The following is a 20025-nucleotide window of genomic DNA, read 5'->3' as shown; positions in this document are numbered from 1 at the left end:
TCTGGTCTGTGCTTTTATTTGGCCCATCCACAACAAACAAATCCTGAGTCGCTTGTTCAGATTCCTCTCATGCCACTCACTCACTCACTCTCATGCCCCTCCCCTTTTCTCTCCCGAAACTACAATTCCTGCCGCCGCTCAATCTTCAGCAGCTCCACTTCAAAAATTAACGTTGCCCCACCTGGAAAAAAAAGAAGACAGAGAAAGAAAGAGAAAAGAAGGAAAGAGTGTACATGGGACTCTGAATTGGAGATGGGGACGGCTCACCCATTTAAAGAGCCATTCCAGATGCCAGGTAAACAAACCATCAATTGCCGAAAACCCTCTCCTATGCCCAAAAAGACATGCACGGGGTGTAAGGGAAACCTATGGGTGTGGATGCCAACCCGCATGTGGGAGCGATCGTGAAAAACAAAGGAAAGGTAATGTATTGTCGAAGTCTTTCAAGGCTGGAATCACTAGGTTCTTGTGGGTTTTTTCGGGCTATAGGGCCATGTTCTAGAGGCATTTCTCCTGACGTTTTGCCTGCATCTATGGCAAGCATCCTCAGAGGTAGTGAGGTATGTTGGAAATAGGACAATGGGTTTATATATCTGTGGAATGGCTGGGGTGGGGCAAAGAGCTCTTCTCTGCTGGAGCTGGGTGTGAATGTTTCAACTGACCACCTTCATTAGCATTTGGAGGCCTGGCTGAGCCTGGGAACATCTTTTGTTGAGAGGTGTTAAGATGTGCCTGGTTGTTTCCTCTCTGCTGTTTTGCTGTTGTAATTTTAGAGTTTTTTTAATACTGGTAGCCAGATTTTGTTCATTTTCATGGTCTCCTCCTTTCTGTTGAAATTGTCCACATGCTTGTGGATTTCAAATGCTACGTTCAGCAAAAGACAAGAGGGATCCTCTCACTTCTGCAGGAGTCTACCGTATACCATGCAGCTGTGGACAAGTCTACATAGGGACCACCAAACGCAGCGTTGCCCAGACGCGCATCAAGGAACATGAAAGGCACTGCAGACTACTTCAACCAGAGAAGTCAGCCATAGCAGAGCACCTGATGAACCAGCCTGGACACAGCGTATTATTTGAGCACACAGAAATGCTGGACCACACCAACAACCACCATGTCAGACTACACAGAGAAGCCATTGAAATCCACAAGCATGTGGACAATTTCAACAGAAAGGAAGAGACCATGAAAATGAACAAAATCTGGCTACCAGTATTAAAAAACTCTAAAATTACAACAGCAAAACAGCAGAGAGGAAACAACCAGGCACATCTTAACACCTCTCAACAAACGATTTTCCCAAGCTCAGGCAGGCCTTCAAATGCTAATGAAGGTGGTCAGTTGAAACATTCACACCTAGCTCTAGCAGAGAAGAGCTCTTTGCCCCACCCCAGCCATTGTCCTATCTCCAACAGACCTCACTACCTCTGAGGATGCTTGCCATAGATGCAGGCGAAACGTCAGGAGAAATGACTCTAGAACATGGCCCTATAGCCCGAAAAAACCCACAAGAACCTAAAGGAAAGGTATGTGAAGCTTACCAGGGATTTTGGGTGGCGCCCCTCGGTCCCCATAGCCTGTGAGAGAAGGAAACAGAAGAAGATGTATTGACTTATTCCAAAGATCAAGTGATGGTCATTAAAGGAAAAGTGGAAGAGCACTGACAATCCCCACACCCGCACTTCCATGTGGCCTCTCACCCAATTCTGATGGAATCACCAACTTCCTCTTCTCGCCCTCACACATCCTAGAAAAAAATAGAAATAGCATAAATTCACTCTGCAAACAACATTCACATTGTCGGAGGCTTTCATGGCTGGAATCACTCAGTTCTTGTGGGGTTTTTTTCGGGCTATATGGCCATGTTCTAGAGGCATTTCTCCTGACGTTTCGCCTGCATCTATGGCAAGCATCCTCAGAGGTGAGGTCCACCTCTGAGGATGCTTGTCATAGATGCAGGCGAAACGTCAGGAGAAATGCCTCTAGAACATGGCCATATAGCCCGAAAAAACCCCACAAGAACTGAACATTCACATTTCTGCTTTCGGGCTGATAAAATACCAGTATCTGGGATCTCTCTTGAACTCAGTAATCTTTGTTAACGGATCCCAGTCTGCAAATAAATATTTTTTATTTATGACATTTATATGCCACCCTTTTCACCCTGAAGGGGACTCAGAGCAGCTTACAAGATATATATACATACAATAGTGGTTCTCAACCTTTCAAATGCCGTGACCCCTTAATACAGTTCCTCATGTGGTGGTGACGCCCGACCATCAAATTACTTTCGTAGCTACTTCATAACTGTAATTTTGCTATTGTTATGAATCGTAATGTAAACATCTTATATGCAGGGTGTATTTTCATTCACTGGATCAATTTGGGCACAAATACCCGATACACCCAAATCTGAATACTGGTGGGGTTGGAGGAGTCATTTGTCATTTGGGAGTTGTAGTTTCTGGGATTTATAGTTCAGCTACAATTAAAGAGCATCCTGAACTTCACCAATGATGGAATCAAACCAAATATGGCACACAGAACTCCCATGAACAAGAGAAAATACTGGCAGGGTTTGATGGGCATTGACCTTGAGTTTGGGAGTTGTATTCCAGAGCATTGCAGCGCACCCAAATACCTGGGAGTCACTCTGGACCGTGCTCTTACCTATAAGAAGCATTGCCTGAACATCAAGCAAAAAGTGGGTGCTAGAAACAATATCATACGAAAGCTGACTGGCACAACCTGGGGATCACAACCAGATACAGTGAAGACATCTGCCCTTGCGCTATGCTACTCTGCTGCCGAGTATGCATGCCCAGTGTGGAACACATCTCACCACACTAAAACAGTGGATGTGGCTCTTAATGAGACATGCCGCATTATCACGGGGTGTCTGCGCCCTACACCACTGGAGAAATTACACTGCTTAGCCGGTCTTGCACCACCTGACATTCGCCAGGAAGTGGCAGCCAATAGTGAAAGGACCAAGGCAGTGACATCTCCAGCTCACCCCCTGTTTGGGTATCAGCCAGCATGTCAACGACTTAAATCCAGACATAGTTTTCTAAGATCTACAGAGACACTCGCTGGAACACCTCAGCAAGCGAGAGTTCAAAAATGGCAGGCTCAAACCCAGCACCTCAACCAATGGCTGATACCAAATGAGAGACTGCCCCCTGGGCACACAGAAGACTGGGCGACTTGGAAGGTGCTGAACAGACTGTGCTCTGGCACCACGAGATGCAGAGCCAACCTTCAGAAATGGGCCACAAAGTGAAATCCTTGACATGCGAGTGCGGAGAAGAGCAAACCACTGACCACCTGCTGCAATGCAACCTGAGCCCTGCCACATGCACAACGGAGGACCTTCTTGCAGCAACACCAGAAGCACTCCAACGGCCAGATACTGGTCAAAGGACATTTAGTCAACTACCAAACTCACACATTTTGTATTTTCTCTGTTTGTTTGCTTTGTTCTGTTAGAAATGTAATATATTTGACTGGCTGCCACGAGAAAAAAAAAAGTGTTTGGATTCACAATGCTCTCTGGATGTAGGTGAACTAAAACTCCCCCAAATGCAGGTGAATGTCTCCCAAAGACCTCCAGTATTTTTTGCTAATCATGGGGGTTCTGCGTGCCAAGTTTGGTTCAATTCCATCTTTGGTGGAGTCCAGAGTGTTTATGGATTGCCAGTGAACGACAAATCCCAGTACCTACAACTCCAAAATGTCCAGGCCGATTCTCCTCAAAACCCACCAGTATTCAAATTTGGGAATATTGGGTATGCATGCCAAATTTGGTCCAGATCCATCATTGTTTGGGTTCATAGTGCGCCCTGGATGTAGGTGAACTACAACTCCTCTAAATCCCTCCAAAGACCTTCAGTATTTTTTGTTGGTCATGGGGGTTCTGTGTGCCAAGTGAGTTCCAGTAAGGCAGTGGTTCTCAACCTTCCACATGCCGCGACCCCTTAATACAATTCCTCATGTTGTGGTGACCCCCAACCATAACATTATTTTCGTTGCTACTTCATAACTGTAATTTTGCTACTGTTATGAATCATCATGTAAATATCTGATATGCAGGATATATTTTCATTCAGTGGACCAAATTTGGCACACTCAATATTCCCAAATTTGAATACTGGTGTGTTTGGGAAGGGGAATTGATTTTGTCATTTGGGAGTTGTAGTTGCAGGGATTTATAGTTCACCTACAATCAAAGGGCATTCTGAACTCCACCAATGATGGGATTGAACCAAACTTGGCACATATAACTCCCATGACTAAGAGAAAATACTGGAAGGGTTTGGTGGGCATTGACCTTGAGTTTTGGAGTTGTAGTTCAACCACATCTGGAGAGCACTGTGGACTCAAACAATGATGGAACTGGACCAAACTTGGCACAGATACTCAATAGGTCCAAATGTGAATACTGGTGGGGTTGGGAAGGGGGATTGATTTTGTCATTTGGGAGTTGTAGTTCACCTAAATCCAGAGAGCACTGTGAACTCAAAGAATGATCAATCTGGACCAAACTTGGCACAAATACTCAATATGTCCAAATGTGGACTCTGGTGGAGTTTGGGGGAAATAGACCTTGACATTTGGGAGTTGTAGTTGCTGGGATTTATAGTTCACCTACAATCAAAGAGCATTCTGAACCCCACCAATGATAGAATCATAGAATCAAAGAGCTGGAAGAGACCTCATGGGCTGGAAGAGACCTCATGGACCTCCAGTCCAACCCCCTGCCAAGAAGCAGGAATATTGCATTCAAATCACCCCTGACAGATGGACATCCAGCCTCTGTTTAAAAGAATTAGGCCAAACTTCCCACACAGAACCGCCATGATCATCAGAAAATATTGTATATTCTGATGGTCTTCGGGGACCCCTCTGACACCCCCTCGCAACCCCCCCAGGGGTCCCGACCCCCAGGTTGAGAAACACTGCATTAATGGATCATCATTCCACATCTGCTTCCATCCTGGTGCCGTGATCAATCGGTTTGGTAAATAAAGCCCTCCCAGCAGGATTCCCCATGCTTCCCGGCACCCAGTGGAATCCCGCATTTACCCAAGCAGGCCCTGATCCCAGCCTTTAATGACTTGTCCGGTCCCCAAGGAGAAGACAAATGGCTGGTCGCGAGCCAAGCTGCTGTCAAACTCTGTCCCATCTTCCAGCTTCCCCTGTTGATGGAAATTAAAAGATTCTGTAAGTGAGCCATGCTTCTCAGCAGAGATCCGTTTCCTACTCAGAAAAAGCACTCTTCTTAATCCCAGTTCCTGCCTACAGACAGGAGACATGCCAGTCACTTTCAGCCATGCATTTTGGTGACTAACTAGGGCCAAGTTTACACATCAGCGTCTGCTGCTTGACCACTCATCCCTTGCGGCGAGTGATTCACAGCATATTAAGACATTTCGGAAGCTGTAGTTCAGAAAATGAATCTTCCACAGATGGTCTATTGCAGGGGTCCTCAAACTTTTTAAACAGAGGGCCGGGTCACAGTCCCTCAAACTGTTGGAGGGCCGGATTATAATTTGAAAAATCTATATAAATAAAAATGTAATGTTCGTTTGTGGGATTAACATAACTCAAAAACCACTGGACGAATTGACACCAAATTTGGACAAAATATATCTATCAGGCCAACGAGTGACCATCACTCATAAAAACACTGAAAAACATAGCAGAAGAGACTTAAAAAGCAACCCCCCCCAAATACATTACAATGCATGCGCAAAACCATATATATACACACACACACCTATGTATATACACACAAACACATACACAGAAAGGGGGAAAGAAGGAAGGAAAGAGAGGAGGGAGAGAAGGAGGCAAAGAAGGAGGGAAGGAGAGAAAGAAGGAAAGAAAGAAGGGTAGAGAAGGAAGGAGAGAAGGAGGGAGAGAAAGAGAAAGGAAGAGGGAAAGAAGAGGGAAGGAGAGAAAGAAGGAAAGAAAGAAGGGTAGAGAAGGAAGGAGAGAAGGGGGGAGAGAAAGAGATAGAAAGAGGAAAAGAAGAGGGAAGGAGAGAAAGAAGGAAAGAAAGAAGGGTAGAGAAGGAAGGAAGGAGAGAAATAAAGAGGGAAAGAAGAAGGGAAGAAGGAGGGAAGGAAAAAAAGAAGGGTAGAGAATGAAGGAAGGAGAGAAGGAAGGAGAGAAAGAGAAAGAAAGGGGGAAAGAAGAGAGAAGGAGAGAAAGAAGGAAAGAAAGAAGGGTAGAGAAGGAAGGAGAGAAGGAGGGAGAGAAAGAGAAAGAAAGGGGGAAAGAAGAGGGAAGGAGAGAAAAAAAGGAAAGAAAGAAGGGTAGAGAAGGAAGGAGAGAAGGAGGGAGAGAAAGAGAAAGAAAGGGGGAAAGAAGAGGGAAGGAGAGAAAGAAGGAAAGAAAGAAGGGTAGAGAAGGAAGGAGAGAAGGAAGGAGAGAAAGAGAAAGAGAAAGAAAGAGGGAAAGAAGAGGGAAGGAGAGAAAGAAGGAAAGAAAGAAGGGTAGAGAAGGAAGGAAGGAGAGAAATAAAGAGGAAAAGAAGAAGGGAAGAAGGAGGGAAGGAAAAAAGAAGGGTAGAGAATGAAGGAAGGAGAGAAGGAGGGAGAGAAAGAGAGAAAGAAAGAAAGAAAGAAAGAAAGAGGGAAAGAGGAAAAGAAAGAAGAGGGAAGGAGAGAAAGAAGGAAGCTGCTTCACCCACCGCCTCGCCCTCTTCTCCACACCCCGCGGGACGGATAAATGCCCTCGGAGGGCCAGATCCGGCCCCCAGGCCTTAGTTTGGGGACCCCTGGTCTATTGAATGGAAGAGGAAAGAAGCTCAATTTCTTCTATTTATTTATCGCTCACCAGGTAATGCATGTGGAGCACATCTCCTTTGCGGGACTTGATGGGGCAGTTGTCGACCCGTTTCTTGACTCCGATCTGGAGCTTCCGTTTCCCTTCCGTGCTCAACGCCGGCGAACAAAGTGCCCACAGAGCCAAGCTCAGCAGCGCCGCTCCCAGGTTCACCTGCATGGTTTAAGACCCTGGAAGGGCAGAGAAGAGTCAGGAGGGAGAGCCGACTGCGGGAGGGGGAATCACCGCAAGACACACACAAAGCGGTTCGGGAGGAAAATCAATTCAGTCGCTCACAGACTGTTGCTTTCCCTCTTCGATGTGTATGAAAGACAGGTGGATTGGGGAGAACTCCAGCCTTTCCATTTACTCCTCATTATGGCCAAAGCCGAGGGGCCACCACCAAGAAGGCTGTGGAATATCATATCATATGAAAGCTTTGTTGTTTGTTGTTGTTTTGGTTTTTTTTTGGTGGACTAACAGAATCCTACTATGTGGGGACGTGTAGTTTGGAAAGAAAAGAACTTTCCCAAGTTTCAGCCATGCCAGCTAGGACCATGGCATCTGCTCCGGGTAGGTTTAACTCGCAAAACCAGAATTCTGCAACCGTGAAACTGTAATCGTTTTCTTTCTTAGTTCTACTCCAAGTTCACAAGTATTTAGGTAACTTCTCCCCAAAATGCAATGGCATCCCTATTTACCAGCATTGTGCACATACCGTATATATCCGAGTATAAGCCGATCCAAATATAAGCCGAGGCACCTAATTTTACCACAAAAAACTGGGAAAATGGATTGACTCGAATATAAGCCGAGGGTGGGAAATGCAGCAGCTACTGGTAAATATCAAAATAAAAATAGATACCAATTAAATTATATTAATTTAGGCATCAGTAGGTTAAACGTTTTTGAATATTTACATAAAACTGTAATTTAAGATAAGACCGCCCAACTCTGATTAAACCATTATTCTAAACTTCTTCAGTGTAAATGTGCTTACGTATCCTTCCAATAATAATAGAGTAAAATAATAAAAGTAATAATAACAACAATAATAGAGTAAAATATTAGAAATGTAATAATAACAGTAATAATAATAATAATAATAATACCACCTACTAGTATTAAAAAACTCAATAATTACAACAGCAAAACAACAGAGAGTAAACAATCAGGCAATTCAATCACCTCTCAAAGAAAGATTCCCCCAGGCACTTCCAAGCCATTAAATGCTAATCAAGGCGGTCAGTTGAAACATTCACACCTAGCTCCAGCAGACAAGAGTTCTTTGTCCCACCCTGGTCTTTCCACAGATATATAAACCCTTTTTCCTAGTTCCAACAGACCTTGCTACCTCTGAGGATGCTTGCCATAAATGCAGGCAAAACATCAGGAGAAAATGCCTCTAGAACATGCCCATATAGACCGGAAAACCTACAACAACCCAGTGATTCCGGCCATGAAAGCCTTTGACAATACAATAATAATAGATTAAAATAATAAATGTAATAATAATAATAATAATAATAATAATAGGGTAAAATACTGCAAATGTAATAACAATAATAATAATAATAGTATTAATAAATAGATTAAAATAATAAATGTAGTAATAATAATAGGGTAAAATACTGTAAATGTAATAATAATACAGCAAAATAATAAATATAATAATAATAGAGCAAAATAATAAATGTAATTTTTTTTTTTGTCGTGGCAGGAGCGACTTGGTATGAGAGCCGCTTCTGGTGTGAGAGAATTGGCCGTCTGCAAGGACGTTGCCCAGGGGACACCTGGATGATTTGATGTTCTTATCATCCTTGTGGGAGGCTTCTCTCATGTCCCCGCATGAGGAGCTGGAGCTGATAGAGAGAGCTCATCCGCCTCTCCTCGGATTCAATGTAATAATAATAATAAGGTAAAATACTGTAAATGTAATAATAATAATAGAGCAAAATAATAAATAGAATAATAATAGAGTAAAATAATAAATAGAATAATAATAGAGCAAAATAATGTAAATATAATAATAGAGTAAAATAATAAATAGAATAATAGAGCAAAATAATGTAAATATAATAATAATAGAGTAAAATAATAAATGTAAAAAAATAATACTAATAACAGAGTAAAAGAATAAATAACCTTGACTCGAGTATAAGCCGAGGAGAGCTTTTTCAGCCTAAAAAAAGGGGCTGAAAAACTAGGCTTATACTCAAGTATATACAGTATGTCAATTATTCCATCCATATTTTTTGGGGGGATGTATTCTTATAGTTTTTTTTTAGGGTTTTATTTGGGATATCTTTTTTACTTCTTACTTTATTGGCTTTTCACTCTCTCTCTTTTTTCTTTACTTTTCTATACCTTATTGTTCTCACTCTTTCGTTGTATTCTATATAAAATTTAGTAAAATTTCTTTAAAAAATTGGATACATGTCTCATTCTGGCTACTATAAATTTCACAAGTGGTCTTCCCCTCACCTGAAATTTGGCTAAAAGAGGGCTCTTGGAAAGGCTGTAATTCGTAAGTCAAATCACATGCTCTGAATGCACAAAGATCCCACTCCAATCCCCAGCATTCCCAACTTGGAATCCCGCAAGCAGCACAGATGGGAAGGATCCTGATGTCTTAAAGAGTTTGATGCCCCCCTGTATAAAGTATCAGGTACGGTAAAGAGTCTCAAGACACCAAGCTCTGTCCCCTTCACACGACACACTGGACATTCAACAACAAAAGCCTCGCCATCGTACTACATGCATGTGGATGCCCTTAGGACTCCTCTGTTTCTTCAGTATGCCCTCCCAAATGGCCCCATCGTTGCGCGGCTCCTACCCTGGCATGCATCAGCCTCTCCGGGGTCCCCCCTGGGCCTTGACTTACCCTTCCGCCAGAGGCGACTCGGACTCAGTGGCCACCAGATTTCCCCCAAGGACACTGGCTGTTGCCACCCCGGGGAAAACACATCCAGCAAGGCCTCTATGCTTCTCCATCCCTAGGATCCTCTGCTCTTGCTTTTACTCCTAACCCACCCCACTCCCACCCCCAAAGCTGAGCCTAGACAGTGATCCCCAAACTCTGGTCTTTCGGGCGTTTAGGACTTTGACTCCCAGAGGCATCCGCTCGGACAATGATCATCAAATCCTAGAGTTAGAAGAGACCACAAAGGCCATGCAGTCCAGCCCTGTTCTGCTAGGAAGGAATAATAATAATAATAATAATAATGGGTTGTTTTAGGTTTTTTCGGGCTATATGGCCATGTTCTGGAGGCATTTTCTCCTGACGTTTCGCCTGCATCTATGGCAAGCATCCTCAGAGGTAGTGAGGTCTGTTGGAACTAGGAAAAAGGGTTTATATATCTGTGGAATGACCAGGGTGGGACAAAGGACTCTTGTCTGCTGGAGCTAGGTGTGAATATTTCAGCTGACCACCTTGATTAGCATATAATGGCCTGACATTGCCTAGAGCAAACTTTTGTTGAGAGGTGATTAGATGTCCTTGTTTGTTTCCTCTCTGTTGTTGTGCTGTTGTAATTTTAGAGTTTTTTAATACTGGTAGCCAGATTTTGTTCATAATAATAATAGTAATAATAATAATAATAATAATAATTTTTTAAAAACACATCAAACTACTCTGGGGCTTCCAGATTCAGGCTGACATTTGGAGCACAATACTCCTAACCTCAGAATGGGGGGGGGGGGGGATGGATCGTTGATATTGCAATCCCAGGTGACAGAAGAATTGATGAGAAGCAAGTAGAAAAGCTTATATGATATGAGGATTTAAAGATCAAACTGCAAAGACTCTGGCACAAGCCAATAAAGGTGGTCCCAGTGGTGATCGATACAGTGGGTGCAGCGCCTGAAGACCTTGGCCTGCACTTAAAAACAATACCAGGACTGTGGCGCAGCTGGCTGGGAGTCAGCTGCATTAAGATCACTGGATATTATTATTAAGCAGAGGCTGGACGGCCATCTGTCTGAAGGGCTTTGATGGTGTATTGGGGCAGAAGGAGTTGGACTGGATATTATTATTATTATTATTATTATTATTATTAAGGCTGTTGGGAGGGCTTTGATGGTGCCTTCCTTTGTGGCAGAAGGGGTTGGACTGGATATTATTATTATTATTATTAAGCAGAGGCTGGACAGCCATCTGTCTGGAGGGCTTTGATGGTGTCTTCGTGGCAGAAGGCGTTGGACTAGATATCATCATCATCATCATCATCATCATCATCATCATCATTATTAAGGCTGTCGGGAGGGCTTTGATGGTGCCTTCCTTTGTGGCAGAAGGTGTTGGACTGGATATTATTATTATTATTATTAAGCAGAGGCTGGTCAGCCATCTGTCTGGAGGGCTTTGATAGTGTCTTTGTGGCAGAAGCCGTTGGACTGAATAGTATTATCATTATTATCATTAGGGCTGTTGGGAGGGCTTTGATGGTGTCTTCCTTTGTTGCAGAAGCAGCTGGACTGCATATTATTATTATTATTATTATTATTATTATTAAGCAGGGGCTGGACAGCCATCTGTCTGGAGGGCTTTGATGGTATCTTTGTGGCAGAAGGTGTTGGACTGGATATTATTATTATTAAGGCTGTTGGGAGGGCTTTGATGGTGTCTTCCTTTGTGGCAGAAGGTGATGGACTGGATATTATTATTATCATTATTAAGCAGAGGCTGGACAGCCATCTGTCTGGAGGGCTTTGGTGGTGCCTTCCTTTGTGGCAGAAGGCGTTAGACTGGATATTATTATTATTATTATTATTTAGGATGTCAGGAGGGCTTTGATGGTGCCTTCCTTTGTGGCAGAAGGTGTTGGACTGGATATTATTATTATTATTATTATCATTATTATTATTATTAAGCAGAGGCTGGACGGCCATCTGTCTGGAGGGCTTTGGTGGTGCCTTCCTTTGTGGATGAAGGGGCTGGACTGAATATTATTATTATTATTATTATGGATGTTTGGAGGGCTTTGATTGTGTCTTCCTTTGTGGCAGAAGCCATTGGACTGGATATTATTATTATTATTATTAAGGCTGTTGGGAGGGCTTTGATGGTGTCTTCCTTTGTGGCAGAAGATATTGGACTGGATATTATTATTATTATCATTATTATTATTATTAAGCAGAGGCTGGACAGCCATCTGTCTGGAGGGCTTTGATGGTGTCTTTGTGGCAGAAGGGGCTGGACTGGATGCCCTTTGGGGTCCCTCTTGCAACTCTAGGACAGGGTGGCCCTGGTGATTGTGAAGCAGAGCCTGGGAAGCCCTGTCTGGGCCTTTCCCCCTCCCCACACCTCCCCTCCCCGGGCGCCCCCCTCAACTAGGGCACCCCGAAGCGCCCCCCCTTCCCGCCTCCCCCTTGTTCCCTCTCCTCCTCCTCCTCCTCTCCACAGTTGGTGACTTTGGCCCAGACCCACATGGTGCCTGCTCCGGAGGGGTCCCTGACCTGGTGGACCCACACATCCGCGGGGGGCCCCTTCTGCCTGGGCACCCACACCTGGCGGGGCTCCGGGGCGCTCCCCGACCGGCTCCCCCCCTCCGCCGCCTTCCATCCCTTCCGCGGCACCCAAATCTCCCCCCCGCCGCCGGAGGACTCCCGCTTGGGGCTCCACAGCGCCGCCGCCTTGGGCCTGCCTGGGCCTGGGAGGCCTCCCGACAGGCTGCGGCTCAAACCGAGGCCTAGGCCTCTGCTCCGCCCTCCGGCTCCCAACTCCCAGGCGCCGCGGCGTGAGGCGGCTTCCCTGCAGGCCTCTCCCGCCCAGGAGATGCCTTTCTCCCGCCGAGAGAGCGCCTTCCCGCCGCCTCCCTCCTCCGGGGCCCACGAGGCCTGCGTGGCGGCGTCCCTCCTCGGCGGGGGCCCCTCCTCCTCCTCCTCGGCCTTCCCGCGCGGCCCGCTCTCCTCGGGACCCCCCATTGCCTTCGCCCCTCTCTCTCGCTCTCTCTCTCACCTCGCCTTGCCTCTCCACAGAGACCACCCTCCCCTCTGCGCATGCGCAGGGGCGCCATCTTGGCCGGAGCCTTGCCTCACGTGACCCTCTTTCTCGCCTCTCCACAGAGACCACCCTCCCCTCTGCGCATGCGCAAGGGCGCCATCTTGCCCGGAGCCTCGCCTCACGTGACCCTCTCTCTCGCTCTCTCTCTCTCTCTCACCTCGCCTTGCCTCTCCAGAGACCACCCTCCCTTCTGCGCATGCGCGGGGGCGCCATCTTGCCCGGAGCCTCGCCTCACGTGACCAAGCCTTCAGCCTCACGTGACTCCAGCCACTGTTGTTGTCAAACAAGCCTCTGTGCTCCTCCAAGGATTTCAAGGCTGGAATCACTGGGCTGCGGTAGGGTTTTCGGGATGGATGGCCATGTCTTAGACTAGTGGTTCTCAACCTGGGGTCCCCAGATGTTTTTGGCCTACAACTCCCAGAAATCCCAGCCAGTTTACCAGCTGTTAGGATTTCTGGGAGTTGAAGGCCAAAAACATCTGGGGACCCCAGGTTGAGAACCACTGTCTTAGACTTAGAAGCATAATAATAATATAATATAATATAGTATAGTATAGTAATGTAACGTTACAATATAACGTAACATAACATAATATATAATATAATGTAATATAACGTAATATAACATAATCTAATATAATGTAATATAATATAACATAATATAATATAAAGTAATATAACGTAATATAATATAATATAACGTAATATAACGGAATATAATATAAGCAAATATGGAAAACACAAGAATGGCCATCAGACTGGAAAAAATCAACTTACATCCCCATACCAAAAAAGGGAAATGCGAAAGACTGCTCCAACTTCCGTACAGTGGCCCTTATTTCTCATGCCAGTAAGGTAATGCTCAAGATCCTGCAAGGAAGACTCCAGCAAGACATGGAGCGAGAGTTGCCAGATGTTCAAGCTGGGTTCAGAAAAGGCAGAGGAACGAGAGACCAGATTGCCAATATCCGCTGGATAATGGAGAAAGGCAGGGAGTTTCAGAAAAACATCGACTTCTGCTTCATTGACTATTCTAAAGCCTTTGACTGTGTGGATCATAATAAATTGTGGCAAGTTCTTGGTGGGATGGGCATCCCAAGCCCCCTTCCCTCTCTCCTGAGGAATCTGTACAAGGACCAAGTCGCAACAGTAAGAACTGACCACGGAACAACAGACTGGTTCAAGATTGGGAAAGGCGTACGGCAAGGCTGCATACTCTCACCCAACCTTTTTAACTTGTATGCAGAACACATCATGCGATGTGCGGGGCTTGATGAATGCAAAGCTGGGGTGAAAATTGCTGGAAGAAACATTAACAACCTCAGATATGCAGATGACACCACTCTGATGGCCGAAAGCGAGGAGGAGCTGAGGAGCCTTCTAATCAAGGTGAAAGAAGAAAGCGCAAAAGCCGGGTTGCAGCTAAATGTCAAAAAAACCAAGATTATGGCAACAAGAATGATTGACAACTGGAAAATAGAGGGAGAAAATGTGGAGGCCGTGACAGACTTTGTATTTCTAGGTGGAAAGATTATTATTATTATTATTATTATTATTAACTTTATTTGTACCCCGCTAGCATCTCCCGAAGGACTCGATGCGGCTTACACAGGCCGAAGCCTCAAAACACAATACAATAGAGAACGTAACATCACAATAACAAAGCAAATCAAACAATGAGCAAAATAACATAACTCCACAATAACTAAGCAAATCAAACAATAAGCAAAATAACGACAATGGCAGTACATCAAGACATTATTAAAAACTGGTTCGGCCGGCGCAATGGGGTACAAGGGTTAAAAGTGCTGAAATGGCAGGAGGCACGTAAGGTTAAAAGTGCGGTGTGCAGCGACAATTGGTTATGCTAAGGTGCTACTAGGACTTGGGGTGGGGATTCCTAGTCTGGGAAGGCACAACGGAACAGCCAAGTTTTTAAATTCCTTCTGAAAACGGCTAGAGTGGGGGCCTGTCTGAGATCTTTTGGGAGGGCGTTCCAAAGTCGGGGGGCCGCCACAGAAAAGGCCCTGTCCCGTGTCCCCACCAAGCGCGCTTGCGACGTGGGTGGGATCACGAGCAGGGCCTCTCCAGATGACCGTAACGAGCGTGTGGGTTCGTAGATGGTGATGCGGTCACGCAGGTAGGGTGGTCCCAAATAAAGATTACTGCAGATGCAGACTGTGGCCAGGAAATCAGAAGACGCTTCCTTCTTGGGAGGAGAGCAATGTCCAGTCAAGACAAAATAGTAAAGAGTAGAGACATCAGACTGGCAACAAAGATCCATTGCCTAGTCAAAGCCATGGTATTCCCTGTAGTAACCTACGGATGTGAGAGCTGGACCTTAGGGAAGGCTGAGCGAAGGAAGATCGATGCTTTTGAGCTGTGGTGCTGGAGGAAAGTGCTGAGAGTGCCTTGGACTGCGAGAAGATCCAACCAGTCCATTCTCCAGGAAATAAAGCCCGGCTGCTCACTGGAAGGAAGGAGACTAGAGACAAAGTTGAAGTCCTTTGGCCACATCATGAGGAGACAGCAAAGCCTGGAGAAGGGAATTATGCTGGAGAAAGTGGAAGGCAAAAGGAAGAGGGGCCGACCTAGGGCAAGATGGATGGATGGCATCCTTGAAGTGACTGGACTGACCTTGAAGGAGCTGGGGGTGGTGACGGCCGACAGGGAGCTTTGGCATGGGCTGGTCCATGAGGTCACGAAGAGTCGGAGACGACTGGACGATTGAACAACAACAACAAAATATAAAATAATATAATATAATATAAAAATAATATAATATAAAATAATATAATATATAATATAATATAACATAAAATATAATATATAATATAATAGTTACTTGATTTCTCCTTTCTGTGAACTATACATGCCAGCAACTACAACTCCCAAATGTCAAGATTCTATTTTCCCCAAACTCCACCAGTGTTCCCATTTGGGCATATTGAGTCTTCGTGTAGAGTTTGGCCCACATCCATCATTGTTTGAGTCCACAGTGATCTCTGGATGGAGGTGAACTACAACTCCAAAACCAAAGGACACTGCCCATCAAACCCTTCCAGTATTTTCTGTTGGTCTTGGGAGAACTGTGTGCCAAGTTTGGTTCAATTCCATCATTGGTGGGGTTCAGAATGCTCTTTGATTGTAGGTGAACTATAAATCCCAGCAACTACAACTCCCAAATGTCAAGATTCTATTTTCACCAAACTCTACCAGTGTTCCCATTTGGACATATTGAGTCTTCGTGTAGAGTTTGGCCCACATCCATCATTGTTTGAGTCCACAGTGATCTCTGGATGGAGGTGAACTATAACTCCAAAACCAAAGGACACTGCCCATCAAACCCTTCCAGTATTTTCTGTTGGTCTTGGGAGAACTGTGTGCCAAGTTTGGTTCAATTCCATCATTGGTGGGGTTCAGAATGCTCTTTGATTGTAGGTGAACTATAAATCCCAGCAACTACAACTCCCAAATGTCAAGATTCTATTTTCACCAAACTCCACCAGTGTTCCCATTTGGACATATTGAGTCTTCGTGTAGAGTTTGGTCCAGATCCATCATTGTTTGAGTCCACAGTGATCTCTGCATGTAGGTGAACTATAACTCCAAAACCAGAGGACACTGCCCACCAAAGCCTTCCAGTATTTTCTGTTGGTCATGGGAGAACTGTGTGCCAAGTTTGGTTCAATTCCATCATTGGTGGGGTTCAGAATGCTCTTTGATTGTAGGTGAACTATAAATCCCAGTCCCAGCTTGCAGCCAGCGATGCCCTTGAAACAGCGCTGGGGCCGTCAAAGGGCTCGCCTAGTTGTCCCTCCAACTGTGCAGGGCTCCAACTGGACTCTCCAAATATTGACTCATTCAAGGTTTGGGCCAAAGTCCAGTTAGAAACCCCAAAGGCCAAACTGTTTGACCTTGGCTTGGCAAGAGTCCATCTAAACATCCCCGTGTGTCCTGAGATGCCCATGAATGCCAACCCTTATACACACAAACACATGCCAAGGGTTCATTTTGTGCCTTTTCGTAGAGTTGGAAGAGATCAAAAGGCCCACTCAGTCCAATCCCATTCTGCCATGTACGGAAACACCATCAAAGCATTCCCAACAGATGGCCATCCAGCCTTGTGAAGGAGACTCCACCAGACTCCCAGACAAGCATATCCTACATCAGGATGTATATGATCAGTCTATGATCCGTGTAGACTAGGCATGGGCCAACTTGGGTTCTCCAGGTGTTTTGGATTACAACTCCCACAATTCCTAACAGCCTCAGTCCCTTTCCTTTCCCCCCTCAGCCACTTAAGCGGAAAGGGACTGAGTGTGAATGTTTCAACTGACTACCTTCATTAGACTACACAGAGAAGCCATTGAATTCCACAAGAAGCATGTGGACAATTTCAACAGAAAGGAAGAGACCATGAAAATGAACAAAATCTGGCTACCAGTATTAAAAAACTCTAAAATTACAACAGCAAAACAGCAGAGAGGAAACAACCAGGCACATCTTAACACCTCTCAACAAGAGATTTTCCCAGGCTCAGGCAGGCCTTCAAATGCTAATGAAGGTGGTCAGTTGAAACATTCACACCTAGCTCCAGCAGAGAAGAGCTCTTTGTCCCACCCCAGCCATTCCACAGATATATAAACCCATTGTCCTAATTCCAACAGACCTCACTACCTCTGAGGATGCTTGCCATAGATGCAGGCGAAACGTCAGGAGAAATGCCTCTAGAACATGGCCCTATAGCCCGAAAAAAAACCCACAAGAACCTAACAGAGTAAGCTCTTGTGAAATCTCAAGCTTTGTGGGATGCGCTCCCCCGCCACACATGTATGTAACGTGGCCCGGGGCACCCATGCAAAGCGGCACGTCTCCGCCTGGCAGTGCCAACGCTGGGCATGGCTCTCTCATTTAGGCAGTCTGTGAAAAGAAAGGAACAAGCCAGCCATTCAACAGCCTTGGATTGGAAGAGACGGAGAGAGAGACGAGAAAGACACCCGGGAAGCAGGAAGAACGGCAGCCAAGCCGGAAAAGCCCCTCCTCATGCCAAGTTTGTAACCACAATAGCTATAAGGAGACAGAGAAATAATCCCAAATTGGCATCGGCATGAGGCCACCACTTCGAATAGAAGATGCCACGGACAAAAAGGGGGCCCATACCCCACTAAGACACAGGGACGTTACTCTCGGCTTCTGCAACCTTTGTTTTTATGCCCTGTGCCCCATAAACTGTACTCTTGTCCTTCGGTCTTGGGGAGATTAGACATGTTAATCCTCTAACCTAGAATCCCTTAACCCACATAGCCTAGAGGAGACGATGGAAGTTTGCAACATAGCCTTTTTTGTGTTGTTGAAGGTTTTCAAGGCCGGAATCACTGGGTTGCTGTGAGTTTTCCGGGCTGTCTGGCCATGTTCCAGAAGCATTCTCTCCTGACGTTTCACCCCCATCTATGGCAGGCATCCTCAGAGGTTGTGAGGTCTGTTGGAATCTAGGCAAGTGAGGTTTATATATCTGTGGAATGACATCCAGGGTGAGAGAAAGAACTCTTGTCTGTTGGAGGCAAGTGTGAATGTTGCATCTGGCCAGCTTGGTTATCTTGACAACAACAACAACAATTTTATTGATTAGCCAGTTGGCCTTATCAAAAACAGCCAGCTTGGTTAGCATTGATTGGCCTTGCAGCTTCAAAGCCTGGCTGGTTGCTGCCTGGGGGAATCCTTTGTTGGGAAGTATTAGCTGAAGCTCTAGGTCAGCATTTCTCAACCTGGGGGGGTCGTGAGGGGGTGTCAGAGGGGTCGCCAAAGACCATCAGAAAACACTGTATTGTCTGTTGGTATTGGGGATCATGTGTGAACTTTGGCCCAATTCTATCATCGGTGGGACACAGACCGTTCTTTGATTGTAGGTGAACTATAAATCCCAGCACCAGGATTGTGGCACAGCTGGCTGAGTGTCAGCTGCATTAAGATCACTCTGACCAAAAGGTCATGAGTTCGAAGCCAGCCCAGGTTGGAGTGGGTTTCCAACCAGTTATGTGTAGTCTGTTGTCGACCTTTGCAACCAGAAAGACAGTTGCATCCGTCAAGTAGGAAAATTAGGTACCACCTTAAAGTGTGGGGAGGCTAAATTAACTAATTTATGAGGCCATAAAAACAAGACTTCAGCAAAAGCATGCAGGGAATGTGGAAGTACTTCATCAGTGTTGCAGATGGACGATGAAAGCAACAGCTCCCCTGGCGGCCAGAAAAAGTTAAATAGCCTCTGTCTATGTCTGTATATGTTCTATGTCTGCATATGTTGTATGTCAAAAATTGGCATTGAATGTTTGCCATATACGTGTACACTGTAATCCGCCCTGAGTCCCCTGCGGGGTGAGAAGGGCGGAATATAAAAGCTGTAAATAAATAAATAAACTAGAACTCCCAAATGTCAAGGTCTATTTCCCCCAAACTCCACCAGTGTTCACATTTGGGCATATTGAGTATTCATGCCAAGTTTGGTCCAGAACCATCATTGTTTGAGTCCATAGTGCTGTCTGGATGTAGGTGAACTACAACACCCAAACTCAAGGTCAATGCCCACCAAACCCTTCCAGTATTTTCTCTTGGTCATGGGAGTTCTGTGACCCAAGTTTGGTTCAATTCCATCATTGGTGCAATTCAGAATGCTCATTGATTGGAGAAAAACTTATAAATCCCAGCAATTACAACTTCAAATGACAAAACCAATCCCTCCCCGCCAACCCCACCAGTATTCAAATTTGGGCATATCGGGTATTTGTGCCAAATTTGGTGCAGTGAGTGAAAATGCATCCTGCATGTCAGATATTTACATGACGATTCATAACAGTAGCAAAATTACAATTATGAAGTAACAATGAAAATAATTTTATGGATGGGGTTCACCACCACATGAGGAACTGGATTAAGGGGTCGCAGCATTAGAAAGGTTGAAAAACACTGCTCTAGGTGCTCTTATTGCCTATTACAGGGAAAACCAGCTGATCCCTAATCCATCTAAAACACAGACGTGTGCTTTTCACCTCAAGAACAGACAAGCATCCCGAGCTCTGAGCATGACCTGGGAGGGAATCCCACTGGAGCATTGCAGCGCACCCAAATACCTGGGAGTCACTCTGGACCGTGCTCTGACCTACAAGAAGCACTGCCTGAACATCAAGCAAAAAG

General features: G+C 45.3%; 1 protein-coding gene across 2 annotated transcripts; it reads right to left on the bottom strand.

Annotated features, from left to right (window-relative positions):
• On the bottom strand, positions 1-12898 carry FKBP2 (FKBP prolyl isomerase 2). Of its 2 annotated transcripts, none has more exons than XM_060758421.2 (6): positions 12791-12898; positions 6844-7022; positions 5086-5198; positions 1701-1747; positions 1542-1577; positions 1-181 (listed from the first exon to the last, which is right to left on the bottom strand). In XM_060758421.2, exons 2-6 carry the CDS (start codon positions 7009-7011, stop codon positions 120-122), a joined length of 426 nt encoding a protein of 141 aa, XP_060614404.2. In that variant the 5' UTR covers positions 7012-7022; positions 12791-12898; the 3' UTR covers positions 1-119. The 2 variants fall into 2 exon arrangements, with proteins under 2 accessions (XP_060614404.2, XP_060614403.2); XM_060758420.2 differs by lacking the exon at positions 12791-12898 and adding an exon at positions 9716-10046.
• Between the last annotated feature and the right edge of the window lie 7127 nt (positions 12899-20025).

This window comes from Anolis sagrei, chromosome 12 (genome assembly GCF_037176765.1).
Source record: "Anolis sagrei isolate rAnoSag1 chromosome 12, rAnoSag1.mat, whole genome shotgun sequence".
In the NCBI taxonomy this organism is placed as follows: Eukaryota; Metazoa; Chordata; class Lepidosauria; order Squamata; family Dactyloidae; genus Anolis; species Anolis sagrei.
This window is presented reverse-complemented; position numbering and strand designations above follow the sequence as displayed.

What these genes read in the sequence shown, in the direction of transcription:
- FKBP2 (XM_060758421.2), bottom strand. Translation starts at nt 7,011, where the DNA reads ATGCAGGTGAACCTGGGAGCGGCGCTGCTGAGCTTGGCTCTGTGGGCA. An exon ending in TGCTCCACATGCATTACCTG is followed by an intron (nt 5,199 to 6,843) that starts GTGAGCGATAAA and finishes TTCCATCAACAG; the next exon opens with GGGAAGCTGGAAGATGGGAC. An exon ending in GGCGCCACCCAAAATCCCTG is followed by an intron (nt 182 to 1,541) that starts GTAAGCTTCACA and finishes TTTTTTTTCCAG; the next exon opens with GTGGGGCAACGTTAATTTTT.